Below are 17762 nucleotides of genomic sequence, written 5' to 3'. Positions count from 1 at the left end.
TTTAATGAATTCAAAATGATGAGATCTAAAAACAAAACATAAATATGTCAATATATGTTTATATATTTGTTCAAACTGATCTACACATTTGAGTAAAGAATGTGATTAGGGATGCCATTTATTTTTCCAGTAAACCCTGAAAATCTAACTTCTGAATTTTTAATCATTTTAATAAACCCTGAAACTGAATTACACAAACTTCACAACCCTAAAATTAAGCATATGTCATCTAAAATTTTTTAATTCAAATTTTGGCAAGAATTCAGTAAACATGAAATGAGTTTAATTTGTATATTTAGATCTACAATCATTTTTGTTGTGCTATGCACACAATTTAAAAAATTTCCATACATTCAAAAAAAAAATTTTTTTAGACTGCCTATTTAAAATCCATACTATTTATTCCAAATAATAAGGGCATAGTCCAATGTCACTAGAACAAAATGAAACATGTCTATTCCTAAGCTATGCAGAAGGGGGTACCTACTATTTATCTGTCTCTTAAGCTATTTCCTAAGTTGTTGTTTTTTTTTAAATACCTTCATGTCATTAAAGGAAATCCCAGAATAGTCTCAACTGATTAGTCCCCGCTTCTATGGGTCAGACTATAATAGTCATTACAGCTGAGCAACAACTGTTAGAACTGGCTGGCTTGCAATGAGTATTTACTGCATAAACTCCAGTTCATTTTATTGACTCATCATCCTGTTAACAATGTGTAGAATACTAATTTTATTTTTGTTTGATGATTCAATTTTTGAGGAACTTTTTGAAAGTACATGTACATAGTGCAATACATTTGAGTTTGTATTTAAATTCTCAACTGTATTATTTCATTTTTAGATAAGAAATATAAATTGTATAGTTTTTTTTTTTGTTGCTTTTTTTTTTTAAAAAAAAACAAACAAACTATGTAGCTTTGTTTAGTATCGAAAATTAAGTAAAAGTTTATCATTTCTTTTTTTTTTTTTAAATTTGTATTTGTAGTGTTAAATTAATTTTACATAATACATGACACTTTAATGATTATTTTAATATGTTTGATAATATTGTATTATGTATTATTTCTGCACAATAAAAGTTGTACAAAAAACAGTGTTTTCCATTGAAATTGTGTCCTGTAATGTGCTTGATCTATTGATTTTTTTTTTTTATGCCATTTTCAGTTTAACCTAAAAATACCAATAATAGTAAAAAATGTAACACCTCAATTACTTTTAACATTAATTTTTTTTTTTTAAACCATAATTCATTGAAGTAAAATGGATCTATTGTGTGCCAAAGTATATGAGAAATTTGTCTGGATAATTCCAAAACATTACACTCTCAGCAGAGAATTAACTGTTTACTAAATTACCACCTCATCAACTTTAATAAAAGTTTATACAGTTACAGACCATCATATTCTAATTAAGCCAACAAGCAAAACAGTTGTACTCAGATTGCTAAACATTAACAAGCTACCAACTTGAGCATTGTAAGAATGTACATTAATTTATTTATAAACTTTTATCACTCATGGACTAAAAGAAATAATGCAGTGAAAACAGACACAAGCCAATGAAACAATAAGCCATTTAAGTAGATTGCACCAAACTGCATTTCACTTCCAGCTCTCAACTCTAGCAGGACAAAACTCAGCACTGGAAATTTGGATAGCAACTAAGTCATCTTGACACGAAATAATGCTGTTTGAATAGCCAAGGTCTGCAAGCAAGAAGAACACTTGAAAAGAAAACCTATTGCAGTAAGAATACATAAAAAGTATTCAAAAATTAAAAACTTGATACAATAAAAATGAGCAGACAGTACAGAGTTAATACGGCTATTAATAAAGATTCAAACCCAGGACCTCAGGTTCTTAAGATGAGTGCTTAACCACTCAGCACCACTACCCACAATAGACATAATAACGTAAAAAAAACTTTAGGAAATTTAGATGTGAAACAGCGTAACGGTTGGCAGGTCTGATAGGTTAATAAAGGTTTAGAGAATCACACAAAATAAGCAATGCACCTCCTTCACCAATCGTAAACAGACATTTAGCCACGTGGTGCTCTATCTCTTCTATATAATTTACGATCTCATGATTAATTCATGATGGTTGTCACGTGACAGTTTTTTTCGTTGTTTTATCAATAAGATCACGTGACTAAATGTTGTTTGTTTACGATTGGTGAATGATGTCCATTATCATACTACTATACTTCTGTAAAGGTTTTGACAAAATCCATTACTTGAAAAGGGAAAACACTGTCATTTTGGTTCATTACAACAATGAATCCTGTATTTCTCAAAGAGTTAGCTACAAATAACAGAACTCAAATGTCCTTTAAGGAACAGACATGGGACTTCTGTTTCTAAAGAGCTACCTAATTGCATTAGTCTAGGAACCAAATCTAAACTATTTTCAGAAGATTGAATTATATATAAAACAGTACAAACGACAAAATGTGCCGGTATTAATATGGCTTGGCACCTGAGCAATAAAGCTTTTGGCTTCCGAGAAGGAAGTTTCAAGTTCGAATCTCGGAATTTGGAACTTTGGGATTATTAGGACTTCCTTGAGTTAACCCAACTTTAGAAGAAGGAACTTGCACCTACCTCGATAAACTAAATTAAATGATAACTTTCTTTCTTGCTTTTTTTTTTCTACCGTTCAAGTCAGTACTTTTTGGAATCTGAAACCAAAAAGTTGGAAGCTTCATGAACGCTGATCTCAAAAACGGCTCTAATGATTTTCCTAAAAATTTAGAAGTTGATGTAAATCGCTAAGAAAAGAACTGCTACCTCGTTGGCCACATGGCGAAAAGTATATTTGGACCGTTATAATTTTTAAAAAGTAAACAAATAATTTAGTGTTAATAACTTAATTTGGCTTGAGTACTAGACTTAGGACCATAATCGGTTTTGAAAGGACTATTGCGTTCTTGAAAGGAGTATCGCGTTCGAGAATTTCTGAATGTGAGGCACTATTGATTCAATACTTAAATAAATTGATGTTAATTGTTCAGGGAAATCGTAGTTTTGTGTGGTCTCTCTGTCCGTATGTCCCGTTTAGATCTCGTAAACTAGAAAAGATTGAAAATCCAACATCATGATACCGATATTATAGACCAGTGATGCCCAAAGTACGGCCCGCGGGCCATAACAGGCTCGCGATGTGGTTCCATCCGGCCCGCCGAAACATCGGCACAAAAGTAGATAACCCTCCCCCTTTAAAATAGTTGTAGCCTAAATGTATTTTTACCTTCGTTAGGGCCCTCACTTTTTCTGTGATGGATTGATACATGACCTTTAACGAGTGGGCGATTATGAGTTTATGAAGGCCTTCTTGGTTTGAGCCGTGTCTAAAAGATTGGTTAAACTACGCCTAGAGATTGGAGGACTGATGAGAGTATTTACCGAAAAGAGACATGAAAATAAGTTGGTAATAAAGTTCGCTAAAATGTTGATCACATTTTAAGTAGAGAAATGAAACCATTTTAAGACGCGTAAAAAATGATAGACTTTAACTATCCCATTAATTAATGTAAGTACTAGATCCAATAGTTTCAAATAGTTTCAGGTGCATTTTGATTTCATTTTTCGTACCTTTTTTGTTGATGTGGCCCGCGACACGCGTTTCGAAAGTTAAAATGATCCGCAGGTCGAATTAGGTTGAGCATCACTGTTATAGACCATTAGACCATTCAAAGTTTTGATGCAACTGCTACTTTTTTTTCTGTCATGAAAGCGAAAAATTTAATTTTTAAAATCAACTATGCAAGCAGTTTTTTCATAAAAATACCCCATTTTTTAACAACTATTCACTATTAATAGTAACAGACACGGGAGGCTATTTAGTAAGGTGGATGACTATGTACCATATTTCTAACACATTTATGCAATCGGTTTTAGACTTTTGTCATTTTTTTTTACAGTTGTATTGCAAAGTCAAATAAGTTCTGCCATAGTAACTACTAATTTTACAAAAATAATGCTTACTTTTATTTTTAAGGAGAAAATATCTATTTAGTATGCATATTAGTGGAACATAATTTAAAACAACAATTAATAAGTTATTTTATATTATCGCGTGAAGTACACTGCATAAATGTCGCAATAATCGCACACTGTACTAAAGAAAGGGGAGAATTTTTATTTTTTAAATTTTTAAATTATTTTTTTTATACGAAATTTTTTTATTTTTTTTTATTTAGGCTTTGAATAAGAGATTGACCTTTTACACAACAATTAGATCAATTAGAAAATCATTATATGACATTAGCTAGGCCAGGTTCACATCGGACTTCTCCTTCACTTTCACCTATCCTTTGGTCTCCTTGACCGTTGGGCACCACACAAGATCTGTCAACCTTCTTTCTCCATTTTTCTCTGTCATTTCCCTTTGATAGAATTTCATTCTGATTTTTTTTTCTGAAAATATTAAAACCTGCCTGGGTGGACCACTTCGGGGGCCGATTTTGAGTTTGTTTTTCCACACAAACTGTCTTTGTAACCTTTTTTTTTTATATTTCTTTTTTATTTTAATTAATATTTTTCGAATAGTTTATTTTATTTTAGGTTTTACAGGGGAGGTATAGTCTTTTTTTTTAAATGTATTTTTAATGTTTTTTCTTGTTTATACTGTAGGCCTAAGTTGTAATTCTTCAAACTTTATCATGGCCAATTAGATGATAGGGGCCTACCGGTATTGTTCAAAACCGAATGAATTGAAACTCATATCGTTGTGTTCACAATTTTTTTCCTGGATCTAGCACTAAGAGATGAGCTGAAACACAGTTGTCGTCAAACTCAAATTGATTCCAGATGAGTCAGTCACACGTGACGTTTAATACAAACATTTGGAATTTTAATAGTCTAAAAATAGCTATTGCTCACCATTCAGTCTAACTGCCTCAGACATGTAACATGTAAGATCGATGCCAAATAAGTGCGTGTATGCTCGTGTATCGACACTGATTAGTTGTGTCAGTCTGAATGAGCTTTTCATGATGGAAGTTCAATAGCCACTTACAGTTACAGTACGGTATTTATATTTATACAATGTTACATAGCTTTTTTTACTATTCAATTTAGCTATTATATTTTTAAAAAGCTAGGTCCAATTTCCTCTTCTACCTTCTCATTATTATATTGAAGGGTTCAAATGACTAGTTCTATAATTGAGACAAACTGATCAGGCAACACTCTATACAGTTTTTCTTGTATAGGGGTAGTTTGGGGGCCACTATCTTGTTCGGTCCTTTCGATAAAGCCTGCAGCTTCTGACGACATGGTCGGCTTTCTAAAGCGATGTTGTGGACGGTCATTGATTTGTAGCACTAAACTAGTGGTTGACAACTAAACCGCTGTTGGCGTATTGTATCTTAACTTGTAGAAAGAACACATACAAACTTGTTATAAATAGAAGATAAGGCTTATACCGTTATTTAAAAGAAAAAATTGAAAAAAGACATTAGAAAAGAACATATGTCTACGATAAAAGGAAAATGTTTAAAGATTTAAAAAAAAAAACCCAGGTGGTACCCTGCATTTTCCCCTGCTTAAACAAAAGTAATCAGAGAATTTATATATTTTAAAAAAATCTATTTATACAAATGTGTTGCTAATGTTGTCAAGCAGGCCGAAGTTCAATTAGGCATATTCATTTTATTGTATATGGCTATGCTCTTAATAATAGGTAAAGCGCATTCAATTTTAATGCGGCGCTTATTAACACTATCTTCCTGGAATCAGTTCATAGGCTTTTCTTTTTTTTTTAAGTCGACCATTATAAAAGTTAAAAGAACTGCATTGTATTTACGGAGTTTATAATTGAATTTTGTTATTAGTACTGTTTGATGGCCTCTTTACCCAGCTTATATCAAATCACTCCGCCGTCTATCGGTCCGGTCAAAATGTTTGTACACGTTATTTCTCCTACTTCCCATTCTCGGATCTTTAAAAGTTGAAACTTTGCACAATTATTCATCGTCAATGACAATACACGAATCAATACAAAAATTAACCAGTTAGTTAATCAATTCGTCGTAATTAATTAATTGTGTTTTATATAAGCTAACGGAAGATAAGCATTTGCATAACCGTGCTCTCTTCCCAAAGCGCTAATTGGATTCTTGTCAACTAGCAAATTAGCATGCACGCAATACCAGTTGAGTAGGTTACGCAATTGTGTACAGTTAAAAGTAATGATTCATTCGAAATATTTGATGCAATTTTACCCAGTATATGCGAATGTTGTTTTTTAAAAGCATTTTTTAAATATAAATTCTTTACTGTACATGTTTTATCCAGTGTATTCCTTGAGATTCCTGGTGTATGCCTTACAGTCAGATAAAACCGGAGGTTCTCAAACTTTTTTTTACCCAGAGACCCCTTTACATTGTCTAAACTTGCCCACGGACCCTTAAATGAAAAGGCTACATAAATGCATAGTTGGTCAAAGAATAGTAGCCTACATAATTGACATATAAAACAGCAGTGAGTGGCGAGCTATTTAAATTATCCATTCGGATAAACTGGCGAAGAAGTTATTTTGATTGTTTACAATTTTCATATTTCTGCGGACCACTTCGAGTCCGCTGACCACAGTTTGAGAACCACTGGAGTAAAAAAAAAAAAAGATCGCTATGGAGTGTACAATGATAATTATTGTTTTTGTTTTAGGCTACAACTGTTTTGTTGTGTTTTTTTTTGGCGATTTTTTTTATCCCGCAACTCTCAATACCTATGTGTAACCTTTTAATTATAAGGAAGTAATTTATTTGATGAAACATTTTAATTATGTTGACATAGCGCCCGAAGCCTTGTATTTGCTCGGTTTATCTTTTGACAGTAGCCCCAACACACAGCACGTGTGTCACACACGATTGATAGCATTCAAAGGACTCGGTGTTAGGACAGGTAAAAACGACAGGACCCGTTCACTGTGATGTGTTCGTACCGTTCACTCTCCATTTCGTATGACCTCTTTCTCTGCAGCCGTGTAGAAATGTAAGGTACCTGGAAGCTACCCCCCCACCCCCCACCTTACCTCTCCAACGTGTCTTGTTTACCACACACCCACCTAGAACATCAACTCTCTCTGTGTCGTAGAGTGTCAGCTTCTGTCAAACGTAGACCTGAATAAAAGGTAGGTTCAATTAAATAGTTTCTACCCAGTGTATCGTATCATGAAATCGTTGAAAGTTGCTTCAAGTCATTGTGTACATATATGTTTTGTTTAACATTGTCTCAGGTGTATAGGCTAACAAAGTCAATTAGTAGAGCCTTGAGTATGCATATAGGCATTCGTATACCATTGTCCATTTACACTATTTACAGTTAATAAGTCTATACCTTCCACAACGTAAGTAGGCCTATAGCTTAGTTAGTCTATTCAATCATCCATTAGGTCAAAGTTTTCTGTAGCACTGCGCTATCTTCAAACCTATTATTAGGCAAATCTCATAAGGTCTTGGCCTATCAGTTACTATACACTCGGTGACATATTTAGACTTGACAAGGCCTTAAGCCATTCGAGACTGGGACCTTTGGGGTCATTCATAAGTGCAGATATTATATGTCAGTGTTAACTATTTCTTGGGGACTCTAAGCTATATTTTGTGTTGCTCTGGTAACACTCTGGTTACACTTGCTATAAGACTTTTGCAGTCGCATTAAATAATTAATCTGGTAAAATATAAAATAATCTGTCTTCATATATCGATACGTTGTCCCCCCCCCCTCCCTGTGCATACGTTCTTCTACCCCTCTATAAAAAAAAGGAGGGGGAGGGGAAAATCTAACTGCTTCAACTATCGAGGCGTCACTCTTCTGTCAGTATCAGGGAATTTCTTTTGGAAACGTTCGGTCCACGATTCGGATATATCACCTTTTTACCCCCTCCCCCTTTGTAACGAAGAGCAACAAAGTACCCCCCCCCTCCGAGTAGCATACAAGAAAATTCGAATTTTACAAAAGACTTATTTATTTAGTTATTTATTTTGTGTACTTTAGTCCTACTTGATTGAATCTACTTAGTGTGTTGTTTTTAAAATAAAATAATACAATCCAGTAGGCTACATTTAGTTTAACGACTTGTATAGAAAACAAAGTAAAGCCTCTGTTTATTGATTCGATTCTATTTGGTGTGGATTTCTTTTTTTAGGAAAAAAGGTGGGGGGGGGGGGGTGAAAAATTATTGTTGATTCGATTTAAAAATCTCTCTGTAATATACTACTAATAAATAAATAGACTTGTCTCCAAGTTCGAAGATTAAGGTGGAGTGCAGTAATTCACTTGGGCTACGCAGAACTAGCTGTGACCTACTTATTTTGCCAAATTTCAAAGTAAACAGAACCATAGTTTACTATTTAATCTTCTGTGTACCCGCGATTTCTCCAGCTGTTTCAGAAGCTGCAAGACATTTTCCCTAAATGAGGACAAATTCTGCGGGGCTTAGTTGGTCTTTAAAGCGCCTTGGGCCGCACGCTAATTATCATAAACATTAAAAAAAAAGAACACAGTTTATCAATACGTCCTTTACTTTGCACACCGGATGCACCAAAAATAAACAACAACAACCAAGTATCGACTAGAGTTGTTCCTCCATGTTTGAAAATCTCTAATACTGTTCAAACAACATTTAGGAGAATATAATACCCTCATAAATAGATGGTCTTTACATCTTCCCTGTAGATCGCAAGGTCTGAAAAGGTCTGAAAAGGTTTCTTTACTTTACATGAAAATAGAAATTTGTCCTCATATCCGTTCTTCTATTGATATGTAATCATAGACATAAATAAATATAGACTGGAAAAAGGAAGTAACTTTATGTAACTTGAAAACATGTACATCTATTGTATTCGGATTTCCGAAATATGAAAAGTTGCATGATCTTCATTCTTAGAGATTAAACAAAACTACACTGCCTCCTTATTTACAATATATATAGGTGTGTATAGATATGAATACTTACCTTTTATACTGCTCATAAATGCTGTATAATAAAGTACACAAAATTGCAATTCACAAATTTTCGTTTCATAAAACTCTTTAATTGGCCAGTCTATATTTATTTATGTCTATGTATGTAATCTTATGTGTCTTCTTTTGTAGGTTGATATTGAGCAACTGCTGCCAACGCAAGTCGAAATGAAGATGTCTTATAGCACCGTGGTCACACTTGGTCTCTTGTTATGTACCGGTACACTTCATTTCGATGTGGCAGTTGGCATCACAGTGAATAACTACGTTCTCAGTTTCACTACCACAAACAACGGCGTACAGACTTCAAGACAAATTAATTTTAACGAAAATGATTATATAGACTCGTAAGTACATCAATTATCTATAACCTCAAAAGTACATTGATTATATTGTGCTATAGTCGCGTTGATCTGCTTCAAGTTGTGTCTGTGATAACACTTGGTACAAATAGAGTGACTATGAAGTGCTTTTGATGATTGTAAACATTACATAACACAAGTCAATCTTTTGTTTCAATTCCTTATTAGGACTAATGGTGTTTGTACATTCAATAAGGCGAGCGTTTCAATTCCATATTTGGACTAATGGTGTTTGTACATTTAATTAGGCAAGCTTTCTTACGTTTTAATGAAGTAAGAAGTTGTAAAACAGTGTTTTTCAAACTGGTTCGTGTATCACGTTGGAGGCGCAGTGGCTAAGCGGTAAAACTCTTGGCTTACAAACTGGGAGTCCTAGGTTCGAATCCTGGGATTTTAACTTTCGGTATCTTGAAGGTGCTTCTGATTCCACTCACCTCTAACGGGTACCTGACAGTAGTTGGGGAAAGTAAAGGCTGTTGGTCGTTGTGCTGGCCACATGACACCCTCGTTAACCGTGGGTCATATAAACAGAGGAGCTTTACATCATCTGCCCCATAGATCACTAGGTCTCAAATGGGATCTTTCCTTTTTTTTAATGTACCGCTGGTGGTATTTTAAGTGGTACTAGTATGGTAACTTATTTTTATCACAAAACGATGTCTTTGTGTAAGAATTGAAAGTATAATGAATTCAAAAAAGCAATTATCGATCCCAGTTATGTGAAGAACAATGGAGAAATTATGACACCTGGCTTCCCAGTCATATTTATATATAGGCCTAATACCATAAACATTAAAACTACTAGAGAGGCCGCAATTAGAACTCAGAGGAGGAAGCTCGCCCCCAGAAAAATATAAATTGATCAGGTGCCACCATTATATTAAAAACCTTGCATACTAAGCTAGGGTACCGGTACCAAAACCATTAACAAACAAAATATAAAAATACTTTTTAAAAAAGTTTATATTTATTGAAGAGAGAACATCGTTCAAACACTGCCATATCTAATTTTGCAAGAATTATCAAGAACCCACCTAGACAGAGTAAGGATGAATCTTGGAGGGCATCTGAGCCGAGATAGAATCCTCCACAAGCCATCGCGACTCGCTGAGAATGGTGAGATTGATGAGTGCAGGGACCAGGTACAAGTCCAGGTTCTGCTCCCTGCATTTGACCCAAGAAAATCATTTGCCTCAACCAGCCCGATATCCACACTAATAGCTAATATAAGCTGTCGAGTTGCATGTGGATGCAACCGCTAACCGTCACCTCTGTAATTCCACCAGAGCATTTGGTCTGAACCGAGGAATATAAGTTTAAAGCCAGCATACAAATTGCATTCCTGTTAGTGTTAGGTGAAAATGACTTCCCACTTCACTCGCTCATTAAAAATATAACTGTTGACCTTTGCTTTTAAGTTATAAAAGCAAACACATTGTCAACAACTATATTCACGGATGTGACACAGTGTCTCAGTTAAGGGGAAGTTTATTTAATGCTTTTAAACTCAATAGCAGAAAATGAATGGGCATCAAATAATGACATAAATTACATGACATAATAAGTTTAGATCGTATAAATCACAAGACAATACTTTACTGACAATATGTCATGATTAATAATAATAATAATAATGTCATGATTAATAATAATAATGGCAATGTCTTCGATTCCGAAGATTAAAGAAAGGTGCGGTGTTTCACATGACTACTGCATGTTTTAAACCATTGTCCACCGGGAGTCAATTTTTTTTTTCAAAAGTTTTCCTTTTATTTTCTGAGCGTGTCCTCAGCAAGGGAATTTCTTTGTTCCTCAAATGTGTCAGACGGCCTTCGTGAAAGCTCTCTGTCAGCTTAGCTACTTTCTTCTGTGCCATTAAGGGCAAAATGGCGCATGAGTTGATATTACCGGGGGGGGGGGATGTCGCCGTCCTCCTACCAGCTCGCCAACTAAAAGAGATCGCCTTTGGCATGCGGTCGTCTCCCATGCGGGATAAGTGCCCCCACCCAGCACAGCTGTCCGAACGTTACGTGGTGCTTCTACACTGTCAGCAACTCCTCCAGCAGAACATGGTCATTTGTAATGTAGTCTTGCACTATACTGAGCAAAGTCACCTTAGGCTAGTTGGAAGCGTTCGAGGAGCCTTAGACGCCTTCTAATAGTAATTATTGTCAATTGTAACCCAAAATGACCATCTAATAAACTTACATAACACATCTGGACTTTCTTTTATATCTTCCCCATAAAAACCTCTTTAGATACTTCAATTTTTTTTACTTTTCATCGGTATATTCTTTGGAATGCTTTTTTTTCCCCCCTCTTTTTTTCTCCTGATGGCCAGCATATTTATTTACACAACAACTGGTCAAGGTCTTGACCCAAAGTTTCACTAGACGCCCAGAACGCAATGTTAAGGCCTTCTATTTTTTTCTGACCTACTTAAACAGTTCACTTTACAATGTGCAGTCAAGCGTGACTTACAAACAGACACAGATTTGTTATGCCGAACTAACAGGATAGTATTTATTAAACGAATCTAGACTTCCTCAATCATTAGGTTGTGTCATGAAACATAGTATTTAGGAGGCGCGATGGTCCCTGGTTCGAATATTGGTGAACCAATATGTTAGGCCCTACAACTGGTATTTTTATTTTCGGGATCTTTAGTCCAGCCAGCTCTAATGGGTAATTGACATTAGTTAGGGAAAAGTAAAGGCGGTTGGTCGTTGTGCTGGCTAAATGACAGCCCGTTAACCGGGGGCCACAGAAACAGAAAACATTTACATCATCTGCAATGAAAGGGGAACTTTATATATTACTAGTCGACCGGCGGCGTAGCATGCGCCGCTTTTTTGCAGGGCCGGCCATAGGCCACAGCAACCTATCCGACCGCAGTGGGCCCCACACTTTCATAGGATCCGCATTAATTCTATGTGTAAATTATTAAATTAAACCATTTTATAACTTAGAACAGATTTCTCGCGGCCGCCTGATTTACCAGGAGCTCCTGGAAATCTCCTGAAATTGCAAAATATTTGAAAAAGTCATGGAAATCTCCAAAAATTATTAAAAATCTTTTGAAAACTCATACAAATCTCATGAAAAATATAGACAAAAATTGTCATTTTGGTGTCATTCAATATGGAAAACGCCAATCTTACTCGCGATAAATAAAAATGGCATTATGCACTTGCCGTAATTGTGTAATCTGGTGAAAGAAGCTTCTCGCTCTTCAATCTAATGAAGAATTACTTTAGTTCAACAATTCTCGTAGATAGATTGAAATATTCATTAATCGTTGCTATTGAGCGTTATCAATGTAGGAAATAAAATTTGCATGATACACTGCAAGACTTCGCTACACGCAAGGCTCGTAAAGTTCGTGGGATAACTCTATCCGCAGAAATAAAATAGAGATCTTTCCTTTACTTCTTCTTCTCGTCCAAACTCTTGGGCGAAGAAGAGAATTATATATATTGATAGATTCATAGGACCCTCACTTTCATAGGACCCTCACTTTCATAGGACCCGCACTTTCATAGGACCCGCGCTAATTCAAGGTGTATAAATTATTAAAATAAACCATTGTATAACTTAAAACATTTCCCGCGCCCTCCTGTCGATTTACCAGGAGCTCCTGGAAATCTCCCAAAATCACAAAATATACGAAAAAGTCCTTAAAATATACGGAAATATATACACAAAAATTGTCATTTTGGGGTGTCATTCAATATGGAAAACGCCAATCTTACGCGCGGCATTATGCATCAGCCGTAATTGTGTTACCTGGTGAAAGAAGCTTCTCGCGCCTCAAACTAATGAAGAATTACTTAACGTCAACAATTCTCAAAGATAGATTGAAACATTCGGTAATTCTTGCTATTAAGCGTGATCTACGTAGGAAACTGAATTATTATGATATACGCTATGACTTTGCTACACGCAAGGTTCGTAAAGTAATTCTGTACGTTGTTAAGAATGGATAAAATGCATAGACGAATTTACTTTGTAATACAAGCTCTCAAATTTCTTTTCGCATAAGGCCCCACAATGGTGAAGTACGGCCCTGCTATTTACATATATATAGGCCTACATAGTAGATTACTTAATATCTTTCCATGACTTCTAAGTCGCAATGATAAAGTCCGGCGCTGCTGTTTTGTGTTTGTAAAATGTTTTACAATATTTCGAATGTTCCGTTAGAGTTAAAGATACTTTACTTCCTAGTCCAAACCTTCCGCAGGACAAAGGGGGATGGGAGCGGGCAGGGTGTGATAAATTTTTAAACGACAGTCTAGCGCGCAGGCAGCCATCCGTAGTATGAACACTACTCTTGTGTTTTCTCGTGGACTATCCGCAGAAATAAGAGAGTGATCTTTATTTCTTGTTGTTATTTACTTCTTGTTTAAACTCCTGAGGGAAGAAGAGAACTAGTTAGATTAACAAACTGCAGTACCACAGAGATAGATCTAGAATACACATTTCCGGTATAGTTTAATACTTCTTAATTTCTCGGCCCCGTTACGTCGCAATAGCCTTTTCCCCTTTGCTAGTACGATTCGTGAATGGCGTCAAAAATTCAATAGTAATTAATTCTTCTGGCTCTACCAGTGATCTGCGATGGTGATTATAACCAACCGTCTGACCAAGAAGTACTATTTCAGACCAAACGATCTATTGAGCAGATGATGTAAAGTTCATCTCTATCTAAGCCGTCGGTTTAACGAGGGTGTTAAGTGGCCAGCACAATGACCAACTGCTTTTACTTTCCACTACTGAGGTTAACTACCCACTGCTATGCCGCGATTAGGAATTAGTTTTTTTTTTTTCGTAACTATGGGAAGGTTTTACTTAGAGACAATGAAGCTACTAGTAAAAACTAGAAAGACCCTTTTGTGATTTCGTCATCGTCACAACATAGCCTCAAACCATTCGCTTGACCTCTCTTCACCATCACCTAGGAAACACACAGGAGGCGCGGTGGCTGAGCGGTAAAGCGCTAGACTTCTAAACCGAGGTCGGGAGTAAGAATCCTGGTGACGACTGGGATTTTTAATTTCGGGATCTTCGGGTTCCTCTGAGTCCACCCAGCTCTAATGAGAACCTGACATTAGTTGGGGAAAAGTAAAGGCGGTTGGTCGTTGTGCTGGCCACATGACACCCTCGTTTACCGTAGGCCACAAAAAACAGATGACCTTTACATCATCTGCCCTATAGACCACAAGGTCTGAAAGGGAAACTTACTTACTTACTTAGGAAACACACATACACTCCATAACAATCGGTTTGGAGCTATAAACCAAAGACCAACCAACAGCAAACCCTAAGTTCGGAAGCCTAGCGTTTTACCACTCAGCAACAGCGAAACTGCCCCCCCCCCCACACACACAAACTAACAGTAAACACAGACGTTGAATTGCTTTACTCGTGTTTGAGTTCCGTCCCTTTGAACTGAAAACTTTGAAGGCATTAATTAATGAAGGCATTACTCTTTCAACAGATTTTATTTGAAGTTATGTGACAACAGCACCTACTACTACGAGATGGAGATCGCAGACTCAGCAACTTACTACGCCTTGAAGACAATCTCCTTCTCCAGAGAAAAGCTGGACCAATCTCTCTTCACAGACTCTTACAACTGCTTCGGCTACTACTCAAGGTTTAACTGCACCAGGGCACCCAAGCCAGCAGGGTGTGGTAGTGGGAAAACTTTAATCCAGGCTACTTACAGTAATTCAAGCTTGTGTGGCAGAAGTTCCATTGGGCTCTGCGCCTCACTGAATCAAAACCTGACTGTGGCCATCTTTGCAGAGGAAGTGACAACATCCACGGTCACCTTGACCTCCACAAAGCATGTGACGACCCGTCGAATGGGCAACAAATCTACGAGCACATTCCGAGGCGTCTCTGCTTTCTCGCTAGTAATGATGTTATGTTTGCCTTCAGTTTTGTTTCTCTTGTGCTTCACATAGCAAGGGAACAAACATACTTCATCAAATAGACTTACCTCTATGACAGACATTACTTACCGATCTCCCATGTTCGGGAAAACTTATCATTTCCATGATTTTACTGGAGCTGGTGCTTTTAAAATATTTCATCGACAAAAACTTTATATTCAATGAAAACTTTTAAATCTGGAAAATATTTCTTTGTTCTTATGTTTTAGTCGTTAAAAAAGGATAACTTGTTTACTTTTAAAACATTTCTCATACTCTAGTCCCAGTCCAGTATTATAACGGCAGTTTCACTGAAAATGATCAGGATATATTTTTTAAAACTAAATGTATACAAGTTCTTATCATTCCTCGCCTACATTTCATTTTTTGTAACATTTTGTTTGTGAATTGTATCAGTGTACATAGAGCTACAATATATTAGGAAACATGACATTTTGCTTATTCATGAAAAGTTGAGTTCAGTCCCTTTGTCTGTTGAACTGTTGGGGCAGCACACAAGTTTAGGCAACTGTCTCCATTCCTCTCACCTGGGTCAAGCGTCTATGTCATTGACTCGGTGCCTTGGGCGGCAAGCTCTGTCTCAAAAAAAACAATATCACTGGCAATGCATGAAGCCTCTTCCTACCTGCTCTAAGGTCTTCCATTAAAATGTGGCGCCAAATCATACGAGGACGTCCATGTTTGCGCTGTCCTTGTACGGACCTCCATGTCAGTAGGTCATCACTGGTAGCTGTCCTTGTATTGACCTCCATGTCTGAAGGTCATCACTGGGCGCTGTCCTCGTATTGACCTCCATTGACCTCCATGTCTGAAGGTCATCACTGGGACTAATCTCCATAGTGATGCTGATCTGTTGGGGATTTCGTCTTTTGGGTGCAATTTTAATGATCCCTACAATCCTTCTATAAAACCTTAGTTCCATAGCTAGGATCTTTTTCTCTTTTTTTTATTAATTTATTAATGAAAAATGCATATCTAGAATCTCCAGCGTAAAATGGCTAGATCAGTTTGTAATCTGAAAAATATAGCCATGAGTCAATTTGAATTTGTTAATTTATTGAGCTAACCAAAGAGATTCATATAACAGTGTTTATCATTCTTTGACAAAACCTGTGTCGTGTATCAATGTCTTATACGTTTGATATTTATTGCTGAAATCAAAACTGTAGAAAAAATAATCTGTTGTCCCAGCTCGTACTGAGGCCTAAATACTCTTGTATATTTAATCTCATCAATGTAGATTTAATACTGTGCTTAGACAGATAACGTGGAGGCTTTTTGAAAGAGCATGTCATAATTTTTTAAAGCTTTTATTTTAATTCCTACTTTATGTGTTCCCTAATTTTTCGTCAATGTAAAAATCACTTGTAACAGAAAATTGAATCATTATATTGAGTTGAAATTGTGCACATAGCATTGTGGCTGATTAGCTAAGTTGTTAGTGTCGTGTAATAATTGTCTTGGGTTCTGGCCAAATTTCTTTTCCACTTTCTTTTTCTATAACAAATAAAATATAAAATTTTAAATTTACCGGTGCTATAAAATTTGAACATAAAGTGGGAATAGATTTTTTATTAAGTGTATAGTACTTGTTTTAACCATTTTTTTTTTTAAATTATACATATTTTTAGTGAAACAATTGTTTTATGTCATTTTTAAAGTGTTTCATTTTCACCTTTTAATTCCTGTTGATTTTGGTCGAGACCAATCGTCGTAGAAGGCCTGAACACTGGCCTGCAACATTGCAACTTGTGGGCAATTTAGACCAATAGCACGTTGCGACATCACAAGTACGTACAACATGGCAACGAGCTATTGGTTTCCACTGCCCACATATTGTGACGTTGCAGGTCAGTGTTGAGACTTTCGTTTACGAATGGTGATTGGGTCGAGTATAATGTTTACACACGTGATCTGCGGAAAACGAAGTTCAAATCACATTTGAACTTGACCTTTCTAAGGGAGGCTATTTTAAAGAGGCACCCATGGAGATAAAATATGGAGTCAATATTAACCAGCCCGATCATCAGCTGATCTTTTACTTCTAAATCTGGTCAAATTTTAATGACGTCCTGTGACCATGGCTGATAAACCCAGATTTTGAAACCAGGATTTTATTTTGCAGCCTTATCACTTTAATGAGAAGTCATAGATTTTTTGTAAAATGGAGAATGTAAAAGTGTTCATTGTATGTTGTTTTTATTTAGATTTATAATGAAACTAAAATAGTATAGTTACATTTTTTAAATTATAAAATAACTGTAACATTTATAATATGTAGGCCTATACTTGATTGATCTATATGTTTTAAAAAATAAATAAAATATTATAATTTGGGTTCATCTTTAATTCTTTCAATTCCCTTTTGGTCAGTCTACATACTGGACACTGGAGAGTTTCACGATCAACTGAGCACTGTCAAGGACTCTAAATTGAACTTCAATATTGACATTTGAATAAAAGCTAG

The 17762-nt window shown here is 35.8% G+C and overlaps 1 protein-coding gene across 4 annotated transcripts; it reads left to right on the top strand.

Annotated features, from left to right (window-relative positions):
* The first annotated feature begins 4902 nt into the window (after positions 1 to 4902).
* LOC106062569 (uncharacterized) lies at positions 4903 to 17627 on the top strand. 4 transcript variants are annotated; one of them, XM_013220862.2, is made up of 3 exons: positions 4903 to 5027; positions 9106 to 9320; positions 14836 to 17627. In XM_013220862.2, the coding sequence occupies exons 2-3, from the start codon at positions 9142 to 9144 to the stop codon at positions 15305 to 15307; spliced, it is 651 nt and encodes a 216-aa protein (XP_013076316.2). In that variant the 5' UTR covers positions 4903 to 5027; positions 9106 to 9141; the 3' UTR covers positions 15308 to 17627. The 4 variants fall into 4 exon arrangements, with proteins under 4 accessions (XP_013076316.2, XP_013076317.2, XP_013076315.2 ...); XM_013220863.2 differs by having other exon boundaries at positions 4910 to 5032; XM_013220861.2 differs by lacking the exon at positions 4903 to 5027 and adding an exon at positions 6855 to 7138.
* The last annotated feature ends 135 nt before the right edge of the window (positions 17628 to 17762 follow it).

The sequence above is a fragment of the Biomphalaria glabrata genome, chromosome 11, assembly GCF_947242115.1.
Source record: "Biomphalaria glabrata chromosome 11, xgBioGlab47.1, whole genome shotgun sequence".
In the NCBI taxonomy this organism is placed as follows: Eukaryota; Metazoa; Mollusca; class Gastropoda; family Planorbidae; genus Biomphalaria; species Biomphalaria glabrata.
Note: the sequence above shows the minus strand (reverse complement) of the source record. Positions and strands in the feature narration are given on the sequence as shown.